The sequence below is a fragment of the Canis lupus genome, chromosome 23, assembly GCF_011100685.1.
Source record: "Canis lupus familiaris isolate Mischka breed German Shepherd chromosome 23, alternate assembly UU_Cfam_GSD_1.0, whole genome shotgun sequence".
Lineage (NCBI taxonomy): Eukaryota > Metazoa > Chordata > Mammalia > Carnivora > Canidae > Canis > Canis lupus.
In genome coordinates, this window is record NC_049244.1 from 7,423,954 (window position 1) to 7,450,514 (window position 26,561).

At 36.6% G+C, this 26,561-nt stretch overlaps 1 protein-coding gene across 5 annotated transcripts in view; it reads left to right on the plus strand.

The window, feature by feature from the left end:
* GOLGA4 (golgin A4) overlaps window positions 1-26,561 on the plus strand; it is a 126,013-nt gene that overhangs the window by 79,946 nt on the left and 19,506 nt on the right. For all 5 annotated transcript variants that reach the window (XM_038570403.1, XM_038570405.1, XM_038570404.1 and 2 more), the window contains 8 exons: window positions 431-586; window positions 2,280-6,520; window positions 7,855-7,976; window positions 8,345-8,475; window positions 16,462-16,575; window positions 18,825-18,845; window positions 19,199-19,267; window positions 22,145-22,220. In XM_038570403.1, coding sequence (XP_038426331.1) covers window positions 431-586; window positions 2,280-6,520; window positions 7,855-7,976; window positions 8,345-8,475; window positions 16,462-16,575; window positions 18,825-18,845; window positions 19,199-19,267; window positions 22,145-22,220 — 4,930 coding nt within the window. The remainder of the gene's footprint in view (window positions 1-430; window positions 587-2,279; window positions 6,521-7,854; window positions 7,977-8,344; window positions 8,476-16,461; window positions 16,576-18,824; window positions 18,846-19,198; window positions 19,268-22,144; window positions 22,221-26,561) is intronic.

The following is a 26,561-nucleotide window of genomic DNA, read 5'->3' on the forward strand; positions in this document are numbered from 1 at the left end:
TTCTATGTAGGGTTCCCTAACGAGATATTTCTCACAAATTATATAAACTTAAAGTCTAGTTTCTTGGCTTAGAGTTGAAATAATCAAACTCTGGAGTGGAGAGAAGTAGCAGTGACAATTTTGGGAGCCTTCACATTAAGCGTGTTTTGCAAAACATTTTAAGTAGTGGAAAAATAGCAGATGTAGTGGGGTTACTAGAACAAAATTTTTCTTATCAGTAGTAATTGTGGCAAATATTGGCTAGATCACACTGGAAAAGCCACAGTGCTTTGTTTCTGCACACTAGAGCCTGGGAAGAGAGAAATGATGATACTGCCTACCTCATAGAGCTGGTGTGCAGATCAAATGAAAGACCTGATTCCTGTGGAAGTACTTTGAGAATGCTGAAGATTTATGTGGGTCTAAGGTGGTATTTTTTTTTTTGGCACAGGAAAAAAGTCAATCAGAATATTTGAAGATCACCCAAGAAAAAGAACAGCAAGAATCTTTGGCCCTGGAAGAGTTAGAGTTGCAGAAGAAAGCAATCCTCATGGAGAGTGAAAATAAACTTCGGGACCTTCAGCAAGAAGCAGAGACTTACAGAACTGTAAGTTTAAATAATATTCAGGTTCCAGAGTTGTGGAATTATTTGTATAGAAACTATTGTTATCTTTCCAATCAATATAAAGTTGTCAAGAAGCTTTTGTTTTACTGGGTTAGATTTACATACATGCACTTCATTTTTAGATAATAAGAGCTTTTTCTGTGAGTGGTTTTAGTGTTTGCTACATGATGCTGCTGACTCTGCCTTTAGCTGGCTGTGTTTCTTTTTTTTTTTTTTTGCTGGAGGTGTTTCTATTGCCATTCACTATCTTTGCATTTGGGCTTTGCATCCCCACTCCATTGTTTACTTGCCCTTGATCTGTAGGAAATGGCCTCGCTTTGTAGGCAGCATTTGCCCTGGCTTCATCTCATGCCATGGACATGATTCATTCTCTGTTTCTATCACAATGTAGGCACCCCAATGCCCTGCTTTTAACATAAAGTTTCCCCCAATTTTCCCATGTTAATAACATATCCTATAGTGAACAAATTTATATATATGTCTCAGGGTACACATTTTTAGGCCCTCCCCTCAGCAGTATATGAAATGTATGACCTGTTTTGAATAAATTGACTGATGTTATTTAGACTTTTTGCTTTGGTTTAAACAGTGAAAGAATCACACTTTTTCCCCATAATTCTAAACTGTACTTTATTTTCCCATTGCCGACATTTATGTAATGTGGCATGATGGAGGGGAATGGATACTCAGGAGGTCTAGATTTTTCCATTTGCTAGCTTTGTAAATTAATTTTTTTTAAGTGGGGGTTGGGGGATGGTGATACCTATTCTTTTTTTTTTTTTTAAAGATTATTTCTTTATCCATCCATCCATTTATTTATTTATTTGACACACACAGAGAGAGAGAGAGAGAGAGAGAGAGGCAGAAACACAGGCAGAGGGAGAAGCAGGCTCCACACAGGGAGCCCGACATGGGACTCGATCCCGGGTCTCTAGGATCAGGCCCTGTGCTGAAGGCGGCACTAAACTTCTGAGCCACCCAGGCTGCCCTGTAAATTAATTATACCTTAATTTGTTCACCTTCATATGGAGAAATTGGTTTTGGTAATTCCTTAGGACCTTTTCAGTTTTGATGTTGCATGCCTCTGCCTTACTTAGCTCTTTTTGCTTTAGAGTCAAGATTGACTTTTTCATGAGCTAACAGTAATCTTTGCTAAAATTTGTGTAAGTAGCTTCTTTTTGCAAAAGATATCTCCTAAATAATCATTTTGCAGTGGAAAACCCAGATATATTATTTACCTTCCAAAATTAAATTATGAAGGTAATAGAATATATTCTAGGCCTTAAAAAACACACAGAAAAAAAATAACCATCTTACTATCCATAGTTACTATTATCTACTTTACGATGTATTTCTTTTTAACTATCCATTCAGAATATTCTTGAAAACATGGGTGACTGAAATAGTTAAAGTATAGGTAGAAAGAATCTGAAATTTTAAGTTGTGTTAAAATAGAATCTTTTCTTTGTTATGTGATTCCTTTAGGAATTGAGCACAGATTGTGCTTTCTAGTGTTTGGCATGATATAATGCCTTATTTTTCTAAGTTTTAATCTTTAAACAGGTGTAGTTATTATAGGTGTAGTCATATATATCATTACATGTGTTGTCATATATATCATTGCTAATAAACAAATCTGTACTTTAGTAAAAAATACATCTGTTTTTATTAACAGAGAATTCTTGAATTGGAAAGTTCTTTGGAAAAAAGCTTGCAAGAAAGCAAAAATCAATCTGAGGATTTAATTATTCATTTGGAAGCTGAAAAAAATAAGCACAATAAAGAAATTACAATCATGGTTGAAAAACACAAAACAGAATTAGAAAGCTTGCAGCATCAGCAGGATACCCTTTGGACTGAAAAACTCCAAGTCTTAACGCAACAGCATCAGACTGAAATGGAAAGACTTAGAGAAAAGCATGAACAAGAAAAAGAAACATTGTTGAAAGACAAAGAGAGTGTCTTCCAGGCCCACATAGAAGAGATGAATGAAAAGACTTTAGAAAAGCTTGATGTGAAGCAAACAGAACTGGAATCATTGTCTTCTGAACTGTCAGAGGTACTAAAGGCCCGGGACAAGCTAGAAGAGGAGCTTTCTGTACTAAAGAATCAAGCAGATAAAGTAAAACAGGAGCTAGAGGCCAAGCTAGATGAACAGAAAAGCCATCACCAGCAGCAAGTTGACAGTATCATTAAAGAACAAGAGCTGTCCATCCAGAGAACTGAAGAGGCACTAAAAGATGAAATTAATCACCTTGGGCTTCTTCTGAAGGAAAAGGACAAGCATTTGAAAGAGCATCAGGTACGTGTGGAAAACTTAGAGGCAGATATTAGAAGGTCTGAAGAGGAACTCCAGCAGGCATCTGCTAAGTTGGCTCTCTTTGAGTCACAGCAGAGTACTACACATGAGCAGGCCAAAGCATCAGAGGAGCACTTGGCACAATTGCAGCAGAAGTTGTTGGACTTGGAAGCAGAAAGAATTCTTCTTACTAAACAGGTAGCTGAAGTTGAAATGCAAAAGAAAGATGTTTGTACTGAGTTAGACACTCAAAAAATCCAGTTGCAGGATTTAATGCAGCAACTTGAAAGACAGAAAAATGAAATGGAGGAAAAACTACAGTCTTTAACCCAATGTTATGAGTCCCAGCTTAAAGATACTAGCACAGAACAGGCACAGACAAAACAGAGTTTGATAGAAAAGGAAAATGTAATTTTACAAATGAGAGAAGGACAGAGCAAAGAAATTGAAACACTTAGACAAAAATTATCAGCCAAGGAGGACAGTTTTAGTGTTTTACATGAGGAATACGAAACCAAATTTAAAAATCAAGAAAAAAAGATGGAAAAAATTAAGCAGAAAGCAAAAGAGATGCAAGAAACGTTAAAGAAGAAATTACTGGATCAGGAAGCCAAACTTAAAAAAGAGCTTGAAAATACGGTTCTAGAGCTTAGTCAGAAAGAAAAACAGTTCAATGCCCAAATTTTGGAAATGGCACAAGCTAACTCTGCTGGAATCAGTGATGCAGTATCAAGACTGGAAACAAACCAAAAGGAGCAAATAGAAAGTCTCACTGAGGTACATAGACGAGAACTCAGTGATGTTGTATCAGTCTGGGAAAAGAAACTTAATCAGCAAGCTGAAGAACTTCAGGAAAAACATGAAATCCAATTACAGGAAAAAGAGCAAGAGGTAGCAGAACTAAAGCAAAAGATCTTCCAATCAGGGTGTGAAAAAGAAGAGATGAACAAGGAACTAGCCTGGCTGAAAGCAGAAGGCATTAAGCAGGACACAGTAGTAAAGGAATTACAGGAACAATTACACCAGAAGTCTGCTCATATGAATTCTCTCTCACAAAATGAAATGAAACTAAAAGCACAACTTGAAAAGCTGGAGGTTGACTTGAATCATTCTCTGAAGGAAAATACTTCTCTTCAGGAGCATATAGTTGAACTGGAAATGCTAGCAGAAAAAGACAAGCTGAAGGTTTCTGAGTTGACTGACAAGTTGAAAACCACAGATGAGGAATTCCAGAGTTTGAGATCTTCACATGAAAGAAGTGAGAAAAGCCTAGAAGACAAAAGCTTGGAATTCAAAAAACTATCTGAGGAATTAGTAGTTCAGCTGGATATTTACTCTAAGAAAACTGAAGCCTTGTTACAAGCTAAAACAAATGAGCTAATCAACACGAGTAGTAGTAAAATTAATGCCATTCTCTCTAGGATTTCCCACTGTCAGCACCACACAACAAAAGTTAAGGAAGCACTAGTGATTAAAACTTGCAAAGCTTCTGAATTAGAAGCACAGCTTAGACAGCTAACAGAAGAGCAGAATGCACTAAATAGTTCTTTTCGGCAGGCTACCCATCAATTAGAAGAAAAAGAAAATCAAATTAAGAGCATGAAGGCTGACATTGAAGGTCTGGTCATGGAAAAAGAAGCCTTACAGAAGGAAGGAGGCAACCAGCAACAGGCTGCCTCTGAAAAAGAGTCTTGTATCACACAGTTGAAGAAAGAGTTATCAGAGAACATCAACGTTGTCACACTGATGAAAGAAGAGCTTAAAGAAAAGAAATCTGAGATCAGCAGTCTTAGTAAGCAGCTAACTGATTTGAATACTCAGCTTCAGAACAGTATCAGCCTGACTGAGAAGGAAGCAGCCATCTCATCACTAAGTAAGCGATATGATGAACAACAACAGGAATTGCTGGGTCAGGTGCAAGATTTATCTTTGAAAGTTGAAACTCTGAATAAAGAGAAGACCTCTGCTCTTGAACAGGTAGATCACTTGTCCAACAAATTCTCAGAGTGGAAGAAGAAAGCACAGTCAAAATTTCTGCAGTATCAAAGTACTATTAAAGAATTGCAGATGCAGCTTGAGTTAAAAACAAAGGAAGCCAGTGAAAAGGATGAACAGATACAGGTATTGAAGGAGGACCTTGATCAGCAGAATGAGAGGTTGGTATGTTTAAAGGGTGAGATGGAAGATAAGAAGAGCAAGCTGGAGAAAAAAGAGTGTAACTTAGAGACTGAGTTAAAAACGCAAACAGCAAGAATTGCGGAATTAGAAGAGCATCTTACTCAGAAAACAACTGAAATTAAGTCTTTAAGTGAAGTTCTTAACAGTTACAATCAACAGAAGGATACAGAACAGAAGGAGATGCGTCAGAAACTTCAGCACATTCAAGAATTAGGAGACGAAAAGGACTGCAGGGTTAAAGAAGCCGAAGAAAAAGTCTCAAGACTTGAAAAGCAAGTGTCATCCATGAAATCTGAGCTTGAAACCAAGAAGAAAGAATTGGACCATGCGAATTCAAGTATGAAGGGCAAAGAAGAGGAGTTTAAGGCACTGGAAGATAGACTTGAGTTAGAAAGTGCTGCAAAATTAGCAGAACTGAAGAAAAAAGCTGAACAAAAAATTGTTGCCATCAAGAAGCAGTTGTTATCTCAAATGGAAGAGAAAGAACAGCAATATAAAAAAGACACAGAAGGTCACTTGGGTGAGCTAAATACAAAATTGCAGGAGAAAGAAAGAGAAATTCAGGTGTTGGAAGAAAAACTTAAATCAGTGGAAGGTCTACCACAGTCAGAAGCATCAGTTGTACCCACATCAGTAAAATACATGGTAGCCTGTGCTGAGCAAGGAATAGATCCCGAAAGCTCTGTGCAGAAAGCATATGAAGAAAATATCAGTACTTTACAAAGAAGTCTAATGGAAAAAGAAAAGCTGTTGCAGAGGCTAGAGCAGGAAAAAGAAGAGATGATATCTTCTCATTCTGAAATGCAGTGCAGATACCAGGAACTCTTAATAAAGATAGAGCACACCGAAGCTAAGCAGCATGAAGATCAAGTTATGATAAATTGTCTTCAAGAAGAACTTGAAGAAAAAGGCAAGAAATATTCCTTGGTAGCATCCCAGCATGTGGAAGAAGAAGGAGGTAAAAATACCATAGGAACAAAGCAAAACTTGGAAAATGTGGTTGATGATGTCCAGAAAACTCTCCACGAGAAGGAACTAACTTGTCAGATCTTGGAGCAAAAGATAAAGGAGCTAGATTCCTGCCTAGTAAGAGAAAGGGAAGGGCATAGAGTTGAAATGGAAGAGTTGACCTCAAAATTTGACAGATTACAGGCTTTACAACGACAGATGGATGAAAAAAATAAACCCATAGAAGCTTTGGAAGAAAGTGCTGAAGAAAAGTCCAAATCACATGTAGTCCAACCCATATTGCCTGGTAACATGGAGGTCCAGCACAATGACCTGGAATTTAAATTAGCAGGGGCAGAGCAGGAGAAGCAGAAGCTGGGCAAGGAGATTGTTAAGTTGCAGAAAGATCTTCGAATGTTGCGGAAGGAGCATCAGCAAGAATTGGATATCATGAAGAAAGAATATGAACAAGAAATGGAAGAGAAAATCAAGTAAGTTTTCCAGCATGAATATTTATTTATTGAGTGAGTGAGTGAGTGAGTGCAGGGAGAAGGGAGAGGCAGAGGAGAAGGAAAGAGTGAATTTTAAGCTGCACATCGAGTCCAGTGTGGAGCTCGATCTCATGACCCTGAGGTCATGATCTGAGCTGAAATCAAGAGTTGGACACTTGTGATGCCTGGGTTGCTCAGTTGGTTAAGCATCTGACTCTTGATTTTAGCTCAGGTCATGATTCAGGGTGGTGGGATCGAGCTCCATGTTGGGCCCTCTGCTCAGCACAGAGTCTGCTTTTCCCCCCACCTCTTCACCCCCGCTTATGCTCACTTTCTCGCTCTCAAATAAATAAAATCTTTATTTTTTAAAAAGATTTTATTTACTTATTCATGAGAGACACACACACACACACAGAGAGAGAGAGAGAGAGGCAGAGACACAGGCAGAGGGAGAACCAGGCTCCATGCAGGGAGCCCGACATGAGACTCGATCCCGGATCTCCAGGATCATGCCCCGAGCCAAAGGCAGGCGCCAAACCGCTGAGCCACCCAGGGATCCCCTAAATAAAATCTTTAAAAGCAAAGAGTCGGACACTTAACCAACTGAAGTCTCCCGGCATGAGTATTTTTAAGACAGTCCTTTTTAATTAAGTCTTTTTATTATGCCTAATGCACCTAAATTTCACCTACCCAAACTATGAAACATAAGTCAAGTACATTAAATGCTGAGAAGAAATAAAAACAATTTAAGGCAAGAGGCAGTGTTACTTCATGTCCATTTAGAGGGGGAAAAACCATTTTTTGCATATACAATTATTAGGTACGTATCCCAGTAATTACTTTGTTTTACTGTTTTTAGTATCAGCATTGTTATCATGTAAGATAGATGTATATGATGAAAAGTTAAAGTGGAAAAGAAGACTTCTCAAATCCCCAGGACCACTGTCTAGAGATAATCATAGTTTCTGTATCCTTCCAGGAGTTTCCTGTCCCTAGACCACACATATACACATATGCACCCCTTTTTTTTTTTTTTTAAAGATTTTATTTATTTATTCATGAGAGAGACAGAGAGGGAGAGAGAGGCAGAGGGAGAAGCAGGCTCCATGCAGGGAGCCCAATGTGGGACTCGATCCCAGGTCTCCAGGATCAGGCCCTGGGCTGAATGAAGGCTGTGCTAAACCACTGAGCCACCCGGGCTGCCCCCACATATGCACCCTTAAACATGTTTTTATACCAGTGAGATCTTACGTGCATGTTGTGAAGACTAGGTAACTCTGTATAGCTTGTTTTGTGTTTTACAGCAGTTAGCTCTTTACATTTTTGTTACACAGACAGGAGCAGGAAGATCTTGAGTTGAGACACAATTCCACATTAAAACAGCTGATGAGGGAGTTCCATACCCAGCTGGCACAAAAGGAGCAGGAGCTGGAAGTGACCATAAAAGAAACCATTGGTGAGTCGAATTTAAATTCAGTAAAGAACATGTCAGAATCAGCAGAGACTATTTATAATTTAAACTTATTGTTTTCACACTGTGCTAAGTGCTTTAAGTAATTAAACTGGAGAAAAAAACAATTCCTGTGCAAGAAAGTTCTCTGGTGGGAACCTGTGCTGCCTGGCAGCAGCGTGCCTTTAGGAGAGGAGGAAAAGGTGAAAGAATCTGAAACATTAGCTAATTAATTGCCTTATGAAGACATTTCTACTCTATGAGAGGGTACATATGATCAATTTTTTAATCAAATTTAATTTGGAACTGAAATTGACATGTAGATATTCTTACCTAATGTGTGTTTTTGTGTGTGTCCATCTTTTATTTATTAGATAAAGCCCAGGAAGTGGAAGCTGAACTTTTGGAAAGCCATCAGGAAGAGACAAAACAGTTATATAAAAAAATTGCAGAGAAGGAAGATGATTTACAAAGAACAGCCAAAAGATATGAAGAAATCCTTGATGTACCGTACTTCTTTCTCTTTTTTGAAATTTAGCTGTGCTAGATTTCATAGTAGTGTTAACGATTGGCTATCAGATTTCCTGTTTTTTTTTTTTTTAATGTAGAGGATTTTTGTTTTGGCTTAGTATTATCCAAATTTAGTATATGCACTCTATGCAGATTTATAAGGAGTCTGATTGATTTCTGCTAGGATCATAGTTTCCTGATCAGATTCTGCTAACCCAGTAGTTCAGTCCCCTTGGCAGGTATCGAAGCAACATTGAGTTACTGAAGGGAAGAATGGATTCTCTTCTCATATTTCTCTCAGACTAAATTGTAAGAGAACCAGACTAAGAATTGAGAGCTTGTGCTTGGGTGAAGTCTAAGTAATGGGACAGTTTGAGTATAAGCGTGGCCACCTACTGGGATCTTTCCAGGAGGATCAGTTAACTTTACTCCATCCCAACCCAATTTTCACAGTTTTTGTTGCTCTCAAGAGAGAAAAAAAAAATGGAGAAAAAAAATAGAATGCATCAGCCAAATATATTTAGTGGAAGGTTGGTTCAATGTGCTTAATCTGCTGGTGATGGATTAGGATTGCCATTTCTGTGTGTCAAGATAAGCCATGAATGTCAGTGAGTATTTTGGACTCCAGAAAATTTTCAAATGTAAAACAGTGTAAAGTATGCTATGTTGAGATACAGATTCTTTAGTTACTCCAAGCCTTATTTCACTATATGCTAGGAACCATTTGTTGATTAAGAATGCATAAATCAGAGAATCATGCCTCAACAGAGTATGGCAGCGATAGAAGTCTGAGCCAGGAACAGAGTCTAATAATAATATTATTTCAAAAAAAAAAAAAAAAATAATATTATTTCAAATGCAATTGAAAAGGCTGGAATTCCAGTATAAGGCACATGCATAGAGATGCCACCTTGTATAATTTTTGAACTTTAGATCTTATTATGAAAAGGTTTGAATAATTACACTCACATTTCTTATACTTCTGTAGAGCATATATCTGTGAAGCTTTGAAAAACACTATTGTTTCTTGAATGCTTAGAGAATGTTGAAATTGGAAAATACATTAAATTTTTCTTTCCTTTCCTTTCCTTTTTCCTTTTTCCTTTCTTTTTCCTTTCCCTTTCCTTTCCCTTCCCCTTCCCTTTCCCTTCCCTTCCCTTTCCTTGAAGGCAAAGCAAGTTCAGCATAGTTAATGATTTGCCTAAAACTTCACAGTGAGTAGGTAGGAGAGCACTGATCCTTCATAAGCTTCATATATTTATAAAGACTTCTTACTAAGAAAGGAACTTGGGGAACACAGCAGTTATTTATCATGGATAAACTCAGTCAGGGAGTTCATTTGCAGGGACAAATTGTGCCACAGCTAGAATGTTCCCTTTTGTGAACTACTTCTCTGTTTCTGGATGTATGGGGTAGCAGACAAAAGACTTTCCAAGGTCATGACCAGCCTCTACAGGTAGAGGGGTGAGGGAACGGGGAAGCACAGAACAGAAAGTCAACCTGTGGTATGGTTCTTCCTTGAAAATCTACTGTTTATTAGGGAAATTAAAAGAATGATCCTAGAAGTTTCAGGCTTAGAGACAGGAATTGGAGGGTGAGGGGAGGTATTGGATGGACTCTTCTCTAAAACCCCTTCCTGTGTTTCAGACCAGCACAGTCCATTAGAAATAGAATGCTGGCCACAAATGTGAGCCATATGTGTAGTTTTAACATTTTCTAGTATCCACATTAGGAAAAGAAAAAGAAACAAGTGAGCTTAATTTGTTAAAAAGTTTTTATTCAGATTCCAGTCAGTTAATATGCAGTGTAATTTTAGTTTCCAGTGTATGATATAATGATTCAATGCTTCTATACAACACCTGGTGTTCATCATAGATAGTACACTCCTTCATCCCCGTCACCTATTTCACCCCCCATCCTCTGGTAAGCATTGATTTGTTCTCTATAGTTAAGAATCTGTTTCTTGTTTATCTCTTTTTTTCTCCCTCCCTCTCTCCTTTCCTATTTTTTCCCCCTTTGCTCATTTGTTTTGTTCCTTAAATTCCATATATGAGTGAAATCATATGGTATTTGTCTTTCTCTGACTGACTGCCTAGGTGAACTTAATAGTAATATGTTAACCCATTATATCCAAAATATTGTTTTAATCTGTGGTCAGTGTAAAAATTATATATGTATTATTTCTTTAAGATTTAGTGTGTTTTTATGTTTGCAGCCCACATCAGTTTGGAGTAGCTATATTTCAGGTGCTCAAAGCCACAATTCTGGGGTGGCTTGTAGCTACTGTATTGAATAGTGTGGCCTCAGACTTATAGCTGCCAGGTCTAGGGCTAACTTTGTGATAAATAAGCAGTTCTCATCTGAACACCCCAAATACAAACTCTGTCTTGAAGAATTTCTTTCTTTTTTTTTTTTTTAAGATTTTGTTTATTTATTCGTGAGAGACACACAGAGAGAGAGAGAGGCAGAAGCATAGGCAGAGGGAGAAGCAGGCTCCACACAGAGAGCCCGATGTGGGACTCGATTCTGGGACTCCAAGATCACGCCCTAGGCCGAAGGCAGGCACTAAACCGCTGAGCCACCCAAGGATCCCCAAGAATTTCTTTTTAAAAGTACAAATATTACCAGGGCACCTGGGTGGCTCAGTTGCTTAAGTGTCCAACTTCATCTCAGCTCAGGTCTTGATCTCAATGTTGTGAGTTTGAGCCTTGCATTGGGTTCCATGCTAGACATGAAGCCTACTTTGTTTTTATTTATTCATTTATTCTTTAAAAAGATTTTGTTTATTCATCAGGGATACAGAGAGAGGCAGAGACACAGTCAAAGGGAGAAGCAGTCTCCCCACAGGGAGCCTGATATGGGACTTGATCTGGGAACTCTGGGATCATGCCCTGAGCTGAAGGCAGATGCCCAACCTCTGAGCCACCCAGGCGGCCCTGGAGCCTACTTCAAAAAACAAAAACAAAAACAAAAACAAAAAACAAATATTAGCAAGTCTTAGCAAATACTATATTCCTTTGATTCTGAGACATATTACATATTCTCTACCATTTTCCCATTTTAATATTTCCAGAATTAGAATTTTATGTGGGATTTGTATGTTTTATTTGGTGGTGTGTTTTTCCTCTCTGGAAAGCTATTATCAAATTGATGATGTATCTTAATGATGACATTGTAGAATGCTGCATTTTATCATTCATTAAAACAGTTCTGAGATTTGTTAATAACAAAATGGAGCACAGAAACCTTTTCATTTCCCTGCCTTTACTGTCTTAGGTAACATTATTACTATTCTTTCCTCTATTTGAAGATGCTGGGGACTTTTGTCATCTTTGATCCACACCTTCTGTCTTCCTCCATCCCTCATACATTTGCACCTCCACACCTTTTTGGGCATGAAATCTGCTTATCTTCCCTGATTTACTAGGCAGAGAAATCCTCTCTTTCCCTATAATTTTATGCCTCCAGCACAACAGCCAACATATAGTAGACCTTCAGTGCAAAGATTTTCACGGAGTCATACTGCATGTTCCTCTCCTCTCAACATTACCTCTATTGCTACTGTCCGACTGCCATCTTCCATTTGGTCTAGTCTTTTGTATTAATTTCTCAGCTGATGTCTTTGCTGCTAGTCTTTTTCTAAGGTATTCATCTCTTCTTGTCAGAGTTATTTTCTGTCTTGAAATGAGGACATGATCCTCCTAAATACCTTCATGGCTTCCCATTGTCCTAATAATACCTCCTCCAGTTCATTCTGTGGTGTAGATGAACTTAGCTTTAGCTTGTTCTTCATCATATTTTACCTTTGGTCATGCTTTTCTGTATGCCTAAAGATCACTTTTTCAAACTTTGTAAATTAGTGTAGTTATTACCATCTTTCAGATTTGGGCTTTAAAAAATAAGTTTCCAATTTAACTTTATTTAGACAAAAATTTTTGAATCAAGTCTTTTCACACAGTTTAAAGATCAAAATAATAAGTATAGTTTAGAGGATGGCCTATAATAAAATCCATTCCTGTTCTCTGTATTCTACATCTTGCCCCTTCTCTCTCCACAGGTAACCATTCCCCTCTTCTCTTTTTTCTTTTTTAAAGAGTTTATTTATTTGTTTGAGAGAGAGAGAGAAAGAGTGTGCATGTGCATCAGCAGTGGGAAGGGCAGAGGGAGAGAGGGAATCTCAGGCAGACTCCCCGTTGAGCCTAGAGTCTGACTCTGAGTTCAATCTGAGCCTGACACAGAGTTCAATCCCATGATCCTGATTCTCATGACCTGAGCCCAAATCATGAGTTGGATGCTTAACCAACTGAGCCATTCAGTTGCCCCTATTCTTTTCTTTTAAAAAAATTCGATTTATTTAAGTTAAAAAACAGTTTATCCATTTCTCCCACCTCCGCATGCCCTACCTCTGGCAGCTACCAACCTGTTCTCTGTATCAGTGAGTTTGGTTTTTTCATCCTTTTATTTTTGGTGTGTGTGTCCTTACATCTAAACTAAGTCTCTTGCACACAGCATATAGATGGGTCTTATTTTTAATTTATTCAGCCATTCCGAGTCCTTTTATTAGAAACTCTAGTCCATTTACGTTTAAAGTAGTTATTAATATGTGCTTGTTGTCATTTTGTTCATTGTTTTCTGGCTGTTTTTGTAGTTTCTCTCTGTTCTGTGCTACTTTGCCCATTTTTTTGCTTTGTGTTTTGATGATTTTCTTTGGTGGGGTGCTTATATTTATCTTTTATGTATTTATTATAGTGTTTGCTTCATGATTACCTTGAGGCTTACATATAACAGTCTATTTTAAGTTGATAACTGTTTAAGTCTGATCCCATTGTAAAGCTTAACATTATAATCACTCCTTGACATTTTGTTTTTTTTTTATTTTTTTATTTATTTTTTATTTTTTTATTTTTTTATGATAGTCACAGAGAGAGAGAGAGAGAGAGAGAGGCAGAGACATAGGCAGAGGGAGAAGCAGGCTCCATGCACCGGGAGCCTGACGTGGGATTCGATCCCGGGTCTCCAGGATCGCGCCCTGGGCCAAAGGCAGGCACCAAACCGCTGCGCCACCCAGGGATCCCCCTTGACATATTGTTTTTGATGTTATATTCTACATCTCTTTGTTTTGTGTTTCCCTTAATTCATTATTTTTACTATTTTTTTAATACTACTTTTGTAGATGTATTGGGGGTTTGTCTCTCAAGTATATGGCTTAAAAGGTGGGATGCCCAATGTGAATTTCAAACCCTTCAGTACTCAGGAGAAGTTCTGGGTTTTGAGTTTCCTCCCTGTTGTTAGTTGTCATCCTGGGGATACGATTTATGGCAAGGTTGTGTCTTAGCCTCTTCTCCCCACTTCAATGTGGTTTTTTCCTCATTTGTGTAATGTAGAGCTGTCCCTTATCCAGGCTTTTTTTTTTTTTTTGTAAGAGGAAATTGTTCCATATGTAGCTGTAGACTCAGTGTGTTCATAGGAGGAGAGGAGATCAGGATCTTCCTGTATTGCCACCATCTTTGTAATATTGCAGTGTTTTATGTTAACAGAAACAAAAATGAAATATGTTATTTTTTCTCTTTTCTACCCAAAAGTTTGCTTTTTGAATATTCTTTTCTGCATCATTATGTTTTCATATATGATTTTTTTTTAGAACCCCTTAAATAGAATTAATTGCATGTATGTTCTTTTGGTACTCTCTATCCATTTCTTCACTTATAACATGAATTTTTGTCATACATACATATGTGTGTAGGAAAATACTAATTTATATATCCTCTCTCCTAGATTGTAAGCATCTGGTAGGTAAAGGAATTTTGTTATTTATCTCTAGTTTTGAAGACCTAGCCAGATACTTGGTGTATACTAGACACTTGGTAAATTTGAAGGAGATGACATATGGTAGGGCAGGGAAGAATCCATTTGGGAAGAGGGAGTGATGACATCCCAGAGGAAGAGTTGAGTACTCATGTAAGTGAGCTTGAGTAATAGCCTGGTCCCAATTCAGAGCCGTCCCACTGGGAGAAAATAGCTTGGCTACATTAGATCAAACTGGTTTTATTGACTATATTTTAGTTTATTTGACTTTGGCATAATAACTAGTCTTTCAAATATGATTTCCATGATGTGCATTAACTTTCAATTTAACCGGGTTTCCTAATTGTTTTTACTTTGAAGGAAAACAATACTGGCTTTTTTTTCCCCTCCTCCCAGAAGACTAGTAAGCTTTTATGCAGGAATTTACAAAATTGTTTCTTAAATTAGAAATAACACAGAAGGGATTCTTTCCTAATTCTTAGAGGGCTTGGTTTAAATAGTATCCCATAACTGTCAAAGGAAATGTCAGGCATAGCTAATTGTCAAATTAAAATTTGGGCCTAGGGGCACCCCGGGTGCTTCTTGATTTTGGCTTGGGTCATGATCTTCTAGGTTGTGAGACTGAACCTCATGTCAGGTTCCATACTCAGCTCAGAGTCCACTTAAGATTCTTTCTCTCCCTCTGTCCCCCGCCCCCCATACTCTCACAAAAAAAGAAATAAAAATATAAAATAAAATCTGGGCCTAACTGAATAAGTAGCTGTAGGAGTGATCCTTTCAAATGTGCCTAAACCACAATGACACAAACATCTACCCAGGATATGCCATAGTAGACTAAAAACAGTAAACCAAGATTGTGGGCATTAACATATTTACAAGAGTTTTGATGTTTTAGGGATAGAGGCTTGATTCAAGTGAGCCTCAGTGGGGAGATGTCTAAGGAGGCTAGTTACTAGACATCTCTGCTTTGCTTATGTTGCCACAAGGAGTTTGTTCTTTTTCAGTTGGTCTAAGTTTCATGACCAGTGGAATTTCAAAGTAGGTTTTCTAAGTGTCCGTCCGTATGGTTCATTCTCTTACTTTGTGCCGTGAGGCCTATCTCTTTTCATTTGTTTCTTCATTCTGTCAATTCAGCATCTGTAAATCAGATACCTGTTTGTTGCTGTTTTTCCTGTTCCGTCTTTTTCTCAGCAAACACTTTTCCTGTCTTCATTACTCAAATCTGATCAATATTCCAATTCCAAATGTTCTTTTAGCACAAAGGTTATAAGATTTATAAGAGCAACAAGAGGTCTGGACTGCTCTGTACAATAAATTATGGCAATTATCAAGACAAATGAACAAATGTAGAATGGGCAATAACCTTTACTAGGGCAGTCAAAACAGAAGAGAGAATGATTTATGTACCATAAATTTTCTAAGTAAGATTTTTGGACCAAATAAGTCACATATACTTTTGCAGCTTTGTCTATTTTTTTGCAGAGTTCAGGGCAAATGGAGACATTACATGGTTACTAATGCATTGGACAATAATTTTTTTCAAAAATAGACTTTAGTTGAACATTTTACCCCAAAGAACCACTGGTGTGGTTTGGGGACAGATGAATAGATGTGCAGGTTTGCTGAGTCAGAATAAAGAATCATTTCTTGATTTACACAGCTTATCCAAAGGGCTAGAAAAAACTTCCACAACTTCTTATGATCAGTTAAGTTGCCAGCTGGTTGATCAGTGCTGTGCCTAACAGTATCTGCTAGTTTGTATTAATGGTTATTTCCTGGAAATCAAATCCTAATGTGGAAAAGGGCAAAGTCCATAATACGCAGGCTCTGTGTGCAAGTTCTGTCACCACACTGTTAGATAACCGATGGTCATTCAAGCCTGGGAACCCTTGCTTTTAAGGGGAAAGAAACTGCTTGATGGGCTTTATGGTGTGGAGATGGAGAGAGTGAGAGAGGGAACAGTAATATCGCAAGAATAGCGAGCTTGGTGTTAAAAGTGGGACATGAAGGGAGGTGTTTAGAGCATAGTCATCAGTGACAATAGAAAACGTGGTTTGTGTCTCCAGAAATGTTTCTGGGTATTTGTTTCCTCTTAGAGGTAGTTTTCTCTATACTGTGTTTGCCTCTATGATATTCTTTTTGATATGTTCATTAGCACTTTTTTTTAACTGTAAAGGCTCGTGAAGAAGAAATGACTGCTAAAGTCATGGACCTGCAGACTCAACTAGAAGAGCTACAGAATAAGTACCAGCAAAAGCTACAGCAGGAGGAGAGCCCTGGCAATGACAAGGTGAGAGGTACTGGGTCCTGCTGCACGTGTTACTTCAAAAACACTGTCATTGCCGACTGACCTACATACCTATATCATTTAATCCTAACAAAAACCTTTCAGGAAAGATTTTTGACTCTGTTTTATAGGCAGTGAAACTGAGAATCAAACAGGTTAAGTAAAATATTCAGTTCACACAGTCAGTGTTGCGTTGGGAATTTAAACCCCATCTGCCAAATTTCAGAACCTAGACATTTATATAAGTGCTTCTCAGTCTTTTCCTTGGAAAGAATACAGGTTCCAATACAGTAAACAAAAAGGTTCCATAGAAAATATGATAATTTGAGATTTTTTATATTTTGTGCTCAACACTTATGTAGATTTTATATTCTACTCTGTAATATATCCTTATTTATAATCCTATAAAAATGGTTTTGGTAATATACCAGTAAGAAAAACAATTTCTATTTTTTTCCGGTTAATGGAATAGATGCAGATACAGTGGGATTATTTTGGGAAATGGGACTGAATTCAAAGATAGCTAGCAACACATATCTAGGCATTTTTGTAATTACATTCTTTAAATATAATTGATGCTGTGAAAGGCCATGTTTGCCTTGTGGGCTGCCTTTTCCCCTCTGCACCTCAGCAAGTACACCTGATAGGGCATGTGGGCCCCAGTTTGAGAAGCTGGACAATGTGTACCATTCTGCTTCCTAAAGTGTCCTCACTCACCTGGTATAGTCTTTTCATCATTGTCATAAGGGCCTTGGTAAAGTAGATGGACACTGTTCATAAATTTATCCTTGAGAATTATAGAGAATTCATTACAGAATATCAGTTACCAGAGAGTAATTTTCTAAACAACCAATTACATGGATTACTTTTCCAAAATGGAGAAAAGTAGTCTTTTTTTTTTTTTTTTAAAGATTTTGTTTATTTATTCATGAGAGACACAGAGGGAGAGAGAAAGGCAGAAGCATAGGCAGAGGGAGAAGCAGGCTCCCTGCAGCGAGCCTGATCCAGGATCATGACTTGAGCTGAAGGCAGACACTCAACCACTGAGTTACCCAGGCATCCTGAGAAGTAGTCTTTATAAAGGGCTCTGTTATGCTATGCCACTTGGTACATATATCTTAGCTATTAGCACCCAGCAAGCTGAGTAGACTATTTCTCTCTTTAATAGTTATAAGTTCTCTTGTGTGTGTGTGTTTTGTTTCGGTTTTTGGCTTTTGGTTTTTAGTTTTTGTTTTGCCATCTGGTCATAATTTGAATATACCAGGTGCTATTAAATATTAATTCCTTGAGAAGAGTACATGTACTTCACTAACATATTCTTTTCCTTAGTATCAGAATAAGTATGTTGCACATAGTGGCATTTGACCAATGTTAGGATGCTGTACAGTATTGAAACATGAAACTAATATTCAGAAGGTCTTCTTAGTCCTTTACCTTGTATCATAAGAAAGGAGAGAAAAAATCCTTAATTATTATTTCTGTTCTAAAAACTGTTTGTTTTATTCTTCATGAATTTTTATCCTTATTGAGCATCTTTTGATGCTTCTGGGATACAATGAATATCAGTGTTGAGTTAAATGAAAAACAATTTGTGATTATACCTCAGAGTGGATTCCCAGAAATAGTCCTTTAGGAGTTTCCCTAAGGGGCCCATATGCTGTAAATAGATTTTAATATGTTTAGTTTTTTTAATGATAGAAATAATAAATAAGTATATTCTTGTTATAAAAGAGATAATACAGGAGTATATAGAATAAACTCTGTCTGGTGGGTACCTCCCCTTGCGAAGTAGTAATCATTGTTAGGAGTCTGATGAGTGACTTTCTAGTCCTTTGTGTTTACTTAGGTTTGTGTATATTTACACTATAATAGTTTGAAGATTTTATTTATTTATTCATGAGAGAGAGAGAGAGAGAGAGAGAGAGAGAGAGGCAGAGATACAGGCAGAGGGAGAAGCAGGCTCCATGCAGGGAGTCCGACGCAGGACTCAATCCCCGGTCTCTGGGATCATGCCCTGAGCCAAAGGCAGATAGATGCTCAACTGCTGAGCCACCCAGGCGTCCCTATGCTATAATAGATTGTATAACAAAATAGACCAGGTTAAAAGCAAATATATAAAGTTGTCTCATCTTAAATCTTACCACTCTCTTAAGGTTAAAACACTAAATTTTTATTTTCCTGTTATTTCATATTATTCCATTTATTGTTCTGGATTTTAGTGTATATACTCATTTTTTCTTTTCCATTTTCAGATAACAATTATGGAGTTACAGGTAAGACTAGTTCTTTATTGAATTTGACTGAAGACATTATATTTTCAGGAGTATTTAGGGTGTGTGTGTGTTTAAGATTTTTATTTATTTGAGAGAGCACGAGTGGTTGGGGGCGGGGGCAGAGGGTTCAAGCAGATTCTCCTCTGAGCAGGAAGCCTGTCACGGGGCTGAATTCCAGGACTCTGAGATCATCACCTGAGCTGAAGTCAGGTGCTTAACCAACATCAAGGCGCCAGGAGTATTTTGTGTTTTAAAAGTTAAAACATAAAGATAATTTACCAAGCAGTACAGTAGTATATCCAAGCAATGATGAAACCCATATACATTTCAGATCTGACTTTTTGTTCTTTCAGACACAACTAGCACAGAAGACTACTCTAATCAGTGATTCAAAGTTGAAAGAACAAGAGTTCAGAGAACAGGTACAGGTTTAATTTGGTGCCTTTTATTTTGAGCTGACTCCCTTAATTTGTGTTCATATGTACTTGAATCTCATTTAGCTACTTTTTTAAAAAGAACTGATATAATATTGATTTAATAGCTGGCTTTGCAGTTTTGTCTTACACAGGAAATGTTATCTCCAAATCTGAAGGTGCTGGAGGATATCTCTTAAATTCATGATCGTGTGTATTTAAACAAGAAAATTTGCATCTTCTTCCTAATGTTTAACATCTTGGATAAGAATTTATGTTTATTCGTAATAACTTAATTTTTAGTAAAGAAGTTTTTATTTTTATCAGAGGGAAAATATGTTGAGATCAGTCTTTATTACTCTTTTTCCCTAAGTAGTTGAATTGTCTTGATTTAATATATTTTGTCCATGTATTATCCAGTAATTAGTTTTAAATAGGACTATGTATATATATTCTTAGAAGGTTGCATAAGCATGAGCATACCAGTATATGTGTATCTGTGGTGCATCATCTTTAGTCTTTTTTCCCAAATTCTGGAGGGGTAGTGACACAAGTCAGCATGCTGTTTAAAGGCTGCATCTCCAGGGATTTTTCCAGTTTTTGTTTTTTGTTTTTTAAGATTTTATTTATTCATGAGAGACAGAGAGAGAGAGGCAGAGACACAAGCAGAGGGAGAAGTAGGCTCCATGCAGGGAGCCCGATGTGGGACTCAATCCTGGAACTCCGGGATCATTCCATCAGCTGAAGGCAGATGCTTAACCGCTGAGGCACCCAGGTGTCTCTGTTTTGTTTTAAAGGTTCTTTATTTGAGAGAGAGAGAACACATGTGCACAGGCATGAGAGGGGCTTAGGGAGAGGGAGAGGGAGAGAGAATCTCAAGCCGACTTCCTACTGAGCATGGAGCCCGACTTGGGGCAAGATCTCATGATCTTGAGATTATGACCTGAACTAAAATCAAGAGTCAGAGACTTAATTGACTGAGCTACCCAGGTGCCCCGATTATCCAGTTTTCTTAAAAGTCATACATAACAAAAATCTTGACAATTGTTGAACCTAGGTGATGGATAGGTATGTGTGGGCATTGATTGTACTCTATTCTCTATGGTTTAGTATGTTTCAAAACTTTTACAATATATATATTTTTTAAATCATAAAAATAAGATGCTAAGTCCCAGTGCTACCTTATGTTTTTTGTACTTTCCAGTGGTTTATCTTTTCTTATCTATTCTCAAGGTTACTGTTTTTAAACTCCCTTCTTATAGCATCCTCAAATCTTCAAACTGTGCTAGCATGGCAGTTTTGTATTAGTTACTTTTATGGTGGTAAAATACATATAACAGAAAATTGACCACTTTAACTAAAGTGCACAATTCATTGACACATAGTTCACTCACAATGTGAAACCATCACCATTATCTAGTTCCAGAACATTTCATCACCCCGTAAGGAGACCTCATGCCCATTAAGCAGTCACTCCTCATTATCTCCTGGCAATCACTAATCTACTCCTGTGTCTGTAAATTTGCCTGTTATGAGTATTTATATAAATACAGTCATATAAAACATAGCCTTTCTTTTCTGGCTTATTTTACTCAACATGATGTTTTTAAGGTTCATCAGTATATCATGTATCAGTACTTCATTCTTTTCTTTGGCTGAATATTTTATTATATGGATAATAGCATACTTCCATTCATGAATGTTTGGGTTATTTTTGCCTTTTGGCTATTAATATAACCAGTGTTCCTGCTGTCAATAACATTGTTACAAGTTTTTTTTTTTTCATTGTTACAAGTTTTTATTTGAACACCTATTTCTAGTTCTTTGAGGTATATACCCGGGAGTGGAATTGCTAGATCATTTGGTAATTATACGTTCAGCTTTTTGCTGCACCACCAAACTACTTTACATAGTGGCACTATTTTTCATTCCCACTGACAAAGTTATAAGGATTCCACTTTTTCCTCATCCTCCCCAACATGTTTTTTGATTGTAGCCATAGTGGTTGATATGAAAAGTAGTATTTCGTTACAGTTTTATGTTTTTAAGATTTTATTTATTTATTTGAGATAGAGAACATGAATGAAAGGAGGAGCAGAGAAAGAGAGAGGGAGAAGCAGACTTCCCACTGAACAGGGAGCCTGGCATGGGGCTTGATCCTGGAGCCCTGAGAGCAGGACTTGAGCTGAAGGCAGACACTTAACTGACTGAGCCATCCAGGCACTCCTTCATTATGGTTTTAATTTTTCTAATGAGTAATGATTGGACATCTTATTATCTTCTTTTTGGCCACTTGTATGTCTTATTTAGAGCAATGTCTGTTTAAGTTCTTTGCTTAGTTTTTAGTTGGGTTATTTGGTTTCTTGTTCAGTTGTATTCTTTATTCTGAATACAAGTCCTTTATGAGGTAAGTGATTTGCAAGTATTTTCTCCATTCTGTGGGTGTTCTTTTCACTTCCTTGATAATGTCCTTTGAGGCACAAAAGTTTTACTTTAAAAAAAAAAAGGATTTGATTTATTCATTCATGAGACACAGAGAGAGAGAGAGAGAGGCAGAGACATAGGCAGAGGGAGAAGTAGGCTCCCAGCGGTGAACCCGATGTGGGACTCAATCCCAGGACCCTGGGATCATGCCTCGAGACAAAGGCAGACATCAACCACTGAGCCACCTAGACATCCCTCAAAAGTTTTACTTTTGATAAAGGCCGTTTTATGTAATTTCTCTTTTGTTATCTGTGCTTTTGGTGTCATATCTAAGAAAACCATTTGTATTAATTGTATTTGTTTATATTCTGTCTTAAGTATTAATCTGGTTGGCTACAGTAGTCCATTTTTTACATATGATTTCCATATGAATCATATGATTTGAGTATTTGTTACTTTCAGATTCACAATTTAGAAGACCGTTTGAAGAAATATGAAAAGACTGTCTATGCAACAACTGTGGGAACACCTTACAAAGGTATGAGTGATCTCTCATGTTATCCATGGTTATCTCTTATTGCTGGATTTATGGAGGATTTCTATTTTTGTTGTTGCTAATCTTTACGGTGAGTATATTTTACGTTTGTAATTCACCAATAATAGCTAGTTTTAAAGAAAGAATGGTAGTAATCTAAAACAGAAACAATGCATATTTGTTGCAAAAAAAAATCAAACAATATTGTGGTGTCTTAAATGGAACTGCAGGTTCCTACTTTATTCTGTGTTATCCAGATGGAACCAACCTAGTGGCAATTTATGTATAATTTTTTCAGACTCTTCTATGTGTATGCAAACATTTATTTAATCTACTACATATATTCATATGGACTGTTATATTTCTAAAATGATCCTGTTTTTTACTATTACCATAAGGCTGTAATTACTAATTTTAAACTCAGATTTAAGGAGAAAATAATTTCATAAAAATTCTTATATTCAAGGTAGGAGAAGGTGATTTGGAAACATTCCCCCCAAACATAAATAAATAAAAATAAAATAAAATAAAATAACATATGCCACTTACAAAGGATTTTAAAGATGAACTTGAGTGTTTACATAGTTGTTCCCTTGAGGTAATCATGATCTTTGAATAATCTCATAATAATTTTCCATTCGTTGTACTGTCTCACTTCATTAAGAATAGTTTTATTTTGCTATTTTGTAAAGCTTTCTGCTTTTTCAGGGAGGCACTAGCACATAAATCTAAACCATTTTACATTCCTTTGTGCTTTTGAAAGCTCTTACTTATTGCAATGAAATAACACAAGATATTATACAATTTTTAATTAAATTAAACAAGGACTTGCTTTGGATTCTCTCCAAAATGCTCTTCAAAAACAAGAGAAAACCAACTTGGAAGTGTCCCATGGCTCACAGCAGACAAGACTCCTGCTATAAAGATTGTTTGTCATATCTATGTCCACACATGGGATTATCAGCTCAACTGCTGACTCAGTGCTTAGCAGTGCATAGAGAATAATATTGATTCTTTTCATTAGTTTCAACTTAAGATTTTTATAATTTTCTTTGTTCTCATTTTAAATTGTAAAATGAACCCACATGTACATTTTTTTAAATAACTAACACATAGACAAGTCTCCTTTGCCATCCGAAAGTAGAGCATTCCTAGGATACCTTACATTAGCTGAAATGGTATAAAGCAAAGAAGCAATTACCACTAGTTTATATGGAAAATTTTTTTAGCATTCTCAGACCCCAAAAATATCCTCTCTTAGGCTTTTCTGATACTTTAGGACATGTCTTGCTAACAGATGCACAAAATAAATCAAGATAAAACAGAGATGGTTACGTATACAGCTATGGTGGCTTGATGCTGAGTGTAGTTCCTGGGGAAGGTGCTTGGTGGAACCACTCTTGCTGCAGGGTTCTGTGCTGCCTCTCTAATGGCTTGTTGCAAAACAAACACTGAACACTATTTTCACTTTTCTCCCTTTTTATAAAAGCAGAAAGCCCTTTAGATTTCTTTCAGTTAGCAAAGATAGGTACTAATGAAGATTTTTGTAAAAGCCATAGTGTGGCATAGTGTGAGTTTTTGAAAGGCAGGGGATACATGTGTAACACTAAGTGCCAGGCACTGTTTTGTATATCAACTCATTTAATCCTCTCACCAACCCTGTCAGTCTGGTTAAATATGCACATTAATCTCTTTACTACGCTGCCTCTTTACAGAGTAGAGTAGAATGAGCACCCACCATTCAGGAAGAAATAAAAGGCTACTAGTTCTTCAGAAACCTCTGTGTAGGCCTCTTCAATAATAGCTTTATTCCTCTCCACATACTGATTTTTCTTTCTGATTTATGTTAACCATTCTCTTGTTCTTTATTGTTTACCACCTATGTATATATTTCTAAGCAGTATTTTGTTTAGATTTTGCTTGTTCTGGCACTTTATGTAATAGAATCATATTATAAGCTTGTTTTTCTTTTGCTTAATATAAGTTTTGAGATGCATACATGTTGTATGTTGTTCTGGTTCACTCATTTCCATTTATTAATTTTGTTCATTCTTGTATATCTCTTATATGAAAGATTTTCTCTGTACAGATAAGACTGGAATTGCTGAGTCATAGGATAGGAACATTCTTGTGCATATCCTATCCTAGGTTGTCCAAATTAGATATAATTTGAAGATAATGTAGGAAACTATTTTCTATATTTTTTGTAGTAATTTTCATTTTCATCAGCAGTGCTGGATTTATTAAGGCCCTTTAATGCTTCATTTATTAAATTCTGTGCTGTGACATGTAATTTTAATTACATCTCTCTTATTGGTAATCAGGTTGGACATCTTATTCTTTTTTTTTAAGAGATTTTATTTATTTGAGAAAGAGAGTGCATGAGCAGGGAGAGGGGCAGATGAGGAGGGAGAGAGAATCTTAAGCAGACTCTGTGCCAAGTGTGGAGCCCAATGTGGGAATTGATCCCATGACCCTGAGATCATGACCTGAGCTGAAACCAAGAGTTGGATGCTCAACCGACTGAGCCACCTAGGCAACCCAGTCGTTCATTTTTTTATTCATTCATTTTAGTTGTGTATATTTCTTTTGTGAAGTTCCTCTCCATTTCTTTTTTCTAAGATTATTATTTCCTTATTGATTTGTAGGAGTTTTTTTAAAAATTCTGAATATTAATCCTTATTTTTATGTGTGTATGTGTATATTTGTGTGTGTGTGTGTGTGTGTGTGTGTGTGTAGTCAAGATAATGTACTCGGTGTTTTCTTTCTTTATTGTCTTCTGAATTTTTTATTATGGAACAATAAAAAATAGACATATAGAAAAGTAATGAATATGGTATATAATGAACACATATGTACACATCAGCCACCCTCCACAGTTATCAAGACATATCTAATCTTGGTTCATCTATAACCTAGCCTTTCCTATCCTTGGCCCATTGGATTATCTTAAAGTAAGTCCTAGGTATTATATCTTATTTAATGTGTAAATATTTCAGTATATATGTGTACAAAGGTTTCCTTAGAAATAGCCATAGTGCTAATATCACACTTAAAAATTTCACAGTAATTCCTTAATCAAAGAACCAGTCAATATTCAAACTTTTAGTTTCATAAATGTTTTCTGGTGGTGGTGGTAGTAAACAGTTGATTTATTTGAATTAGTAGCCAATTAGTACCCATACATGGCATTTGATTGAGAAATCTCTTTTTAAAACTAGATTCCTTGTCCCTCTCCTTTGCCTTTTTCTCTCCTTTTGTTTTTTATTTGTTGGAGAGACCAAATTACTTATAAATTTAACACATTCTGAGCTCTTGGTACTCCATCTGCTGGTAGTTAGAATGCGGGGCTTGGTTAGATTTCGATTTGTGTTATTGGCAGTAGTACCTCCCAAAGGAATTGTACTATATGTTGCTTCACAGCAAAAGATGCATGTCTTTTTTGTAACAGCTTTCACACAGTTCCAGGTGTCATCATCAGTCTCACTGATCACCTTTATTTAGCCTTAGATTTTAGCACCCACTGGTGACTGTTTACCAAAATCTGTTGTTTCAATAGTGATTGTGTAATGGGGATATTCACATTCTCTCAGTTCTTGTGCAGATATTAATTTGAATTATTCTGTAAATACAAACATTTCCATGCTATCTATGTGGTTACCTTGAGGTATAGCTCATACAGGGAAAACCATGGTAAATTCTATTTACCTGATTTAGTTATTCCATATTTTTGAGAGTCTGTTTTAGCACCTGCAGTCTGTTCCAGCGATGGATTTGTCTGTGCCTGCTCTAACACTTCACTCTGTTAATTATGATGACTTCATAGCCTGTCTTGCTGTTTAGTTGGGGAACACCTCCCACTTTATTTTTAAGAATGTCTTAGCTCTTCTTAGCTCTTTGAATGTCTATTTAAATTTTAGAATTGGATTGTCAAATTACACTCATAACACACACCCAGACCTAAGAGGATTTTGATTAAGATTGCATTGAACTTACAGAAAAATTGAAGAGAATTGGCACATTGTGGTACTGAGTCTCCAAACCATAATCATGATATCTTTTAGCATTTATTTAAGTCTTTTAAAATTTCTGTCCATAATGTTTATTGTTCTGAGCAGTATTCTTGTACCTCTTTTATTACATTTATTCATAGGTGTAATTGTAAATGTAAAATTGGTTTATTTTCCAATATATGTACAATTTTGAAGAAAATGTGAACAAGTCTGCTTTTAACTAAAATTATTTGTAATACACTTAGTTGATTACAATTGTGTTAAGTACAGATAAATGGATATTCCAATTATACATTTTGGAATGGGGCCTGGGTAAAATATTGTATTAAAA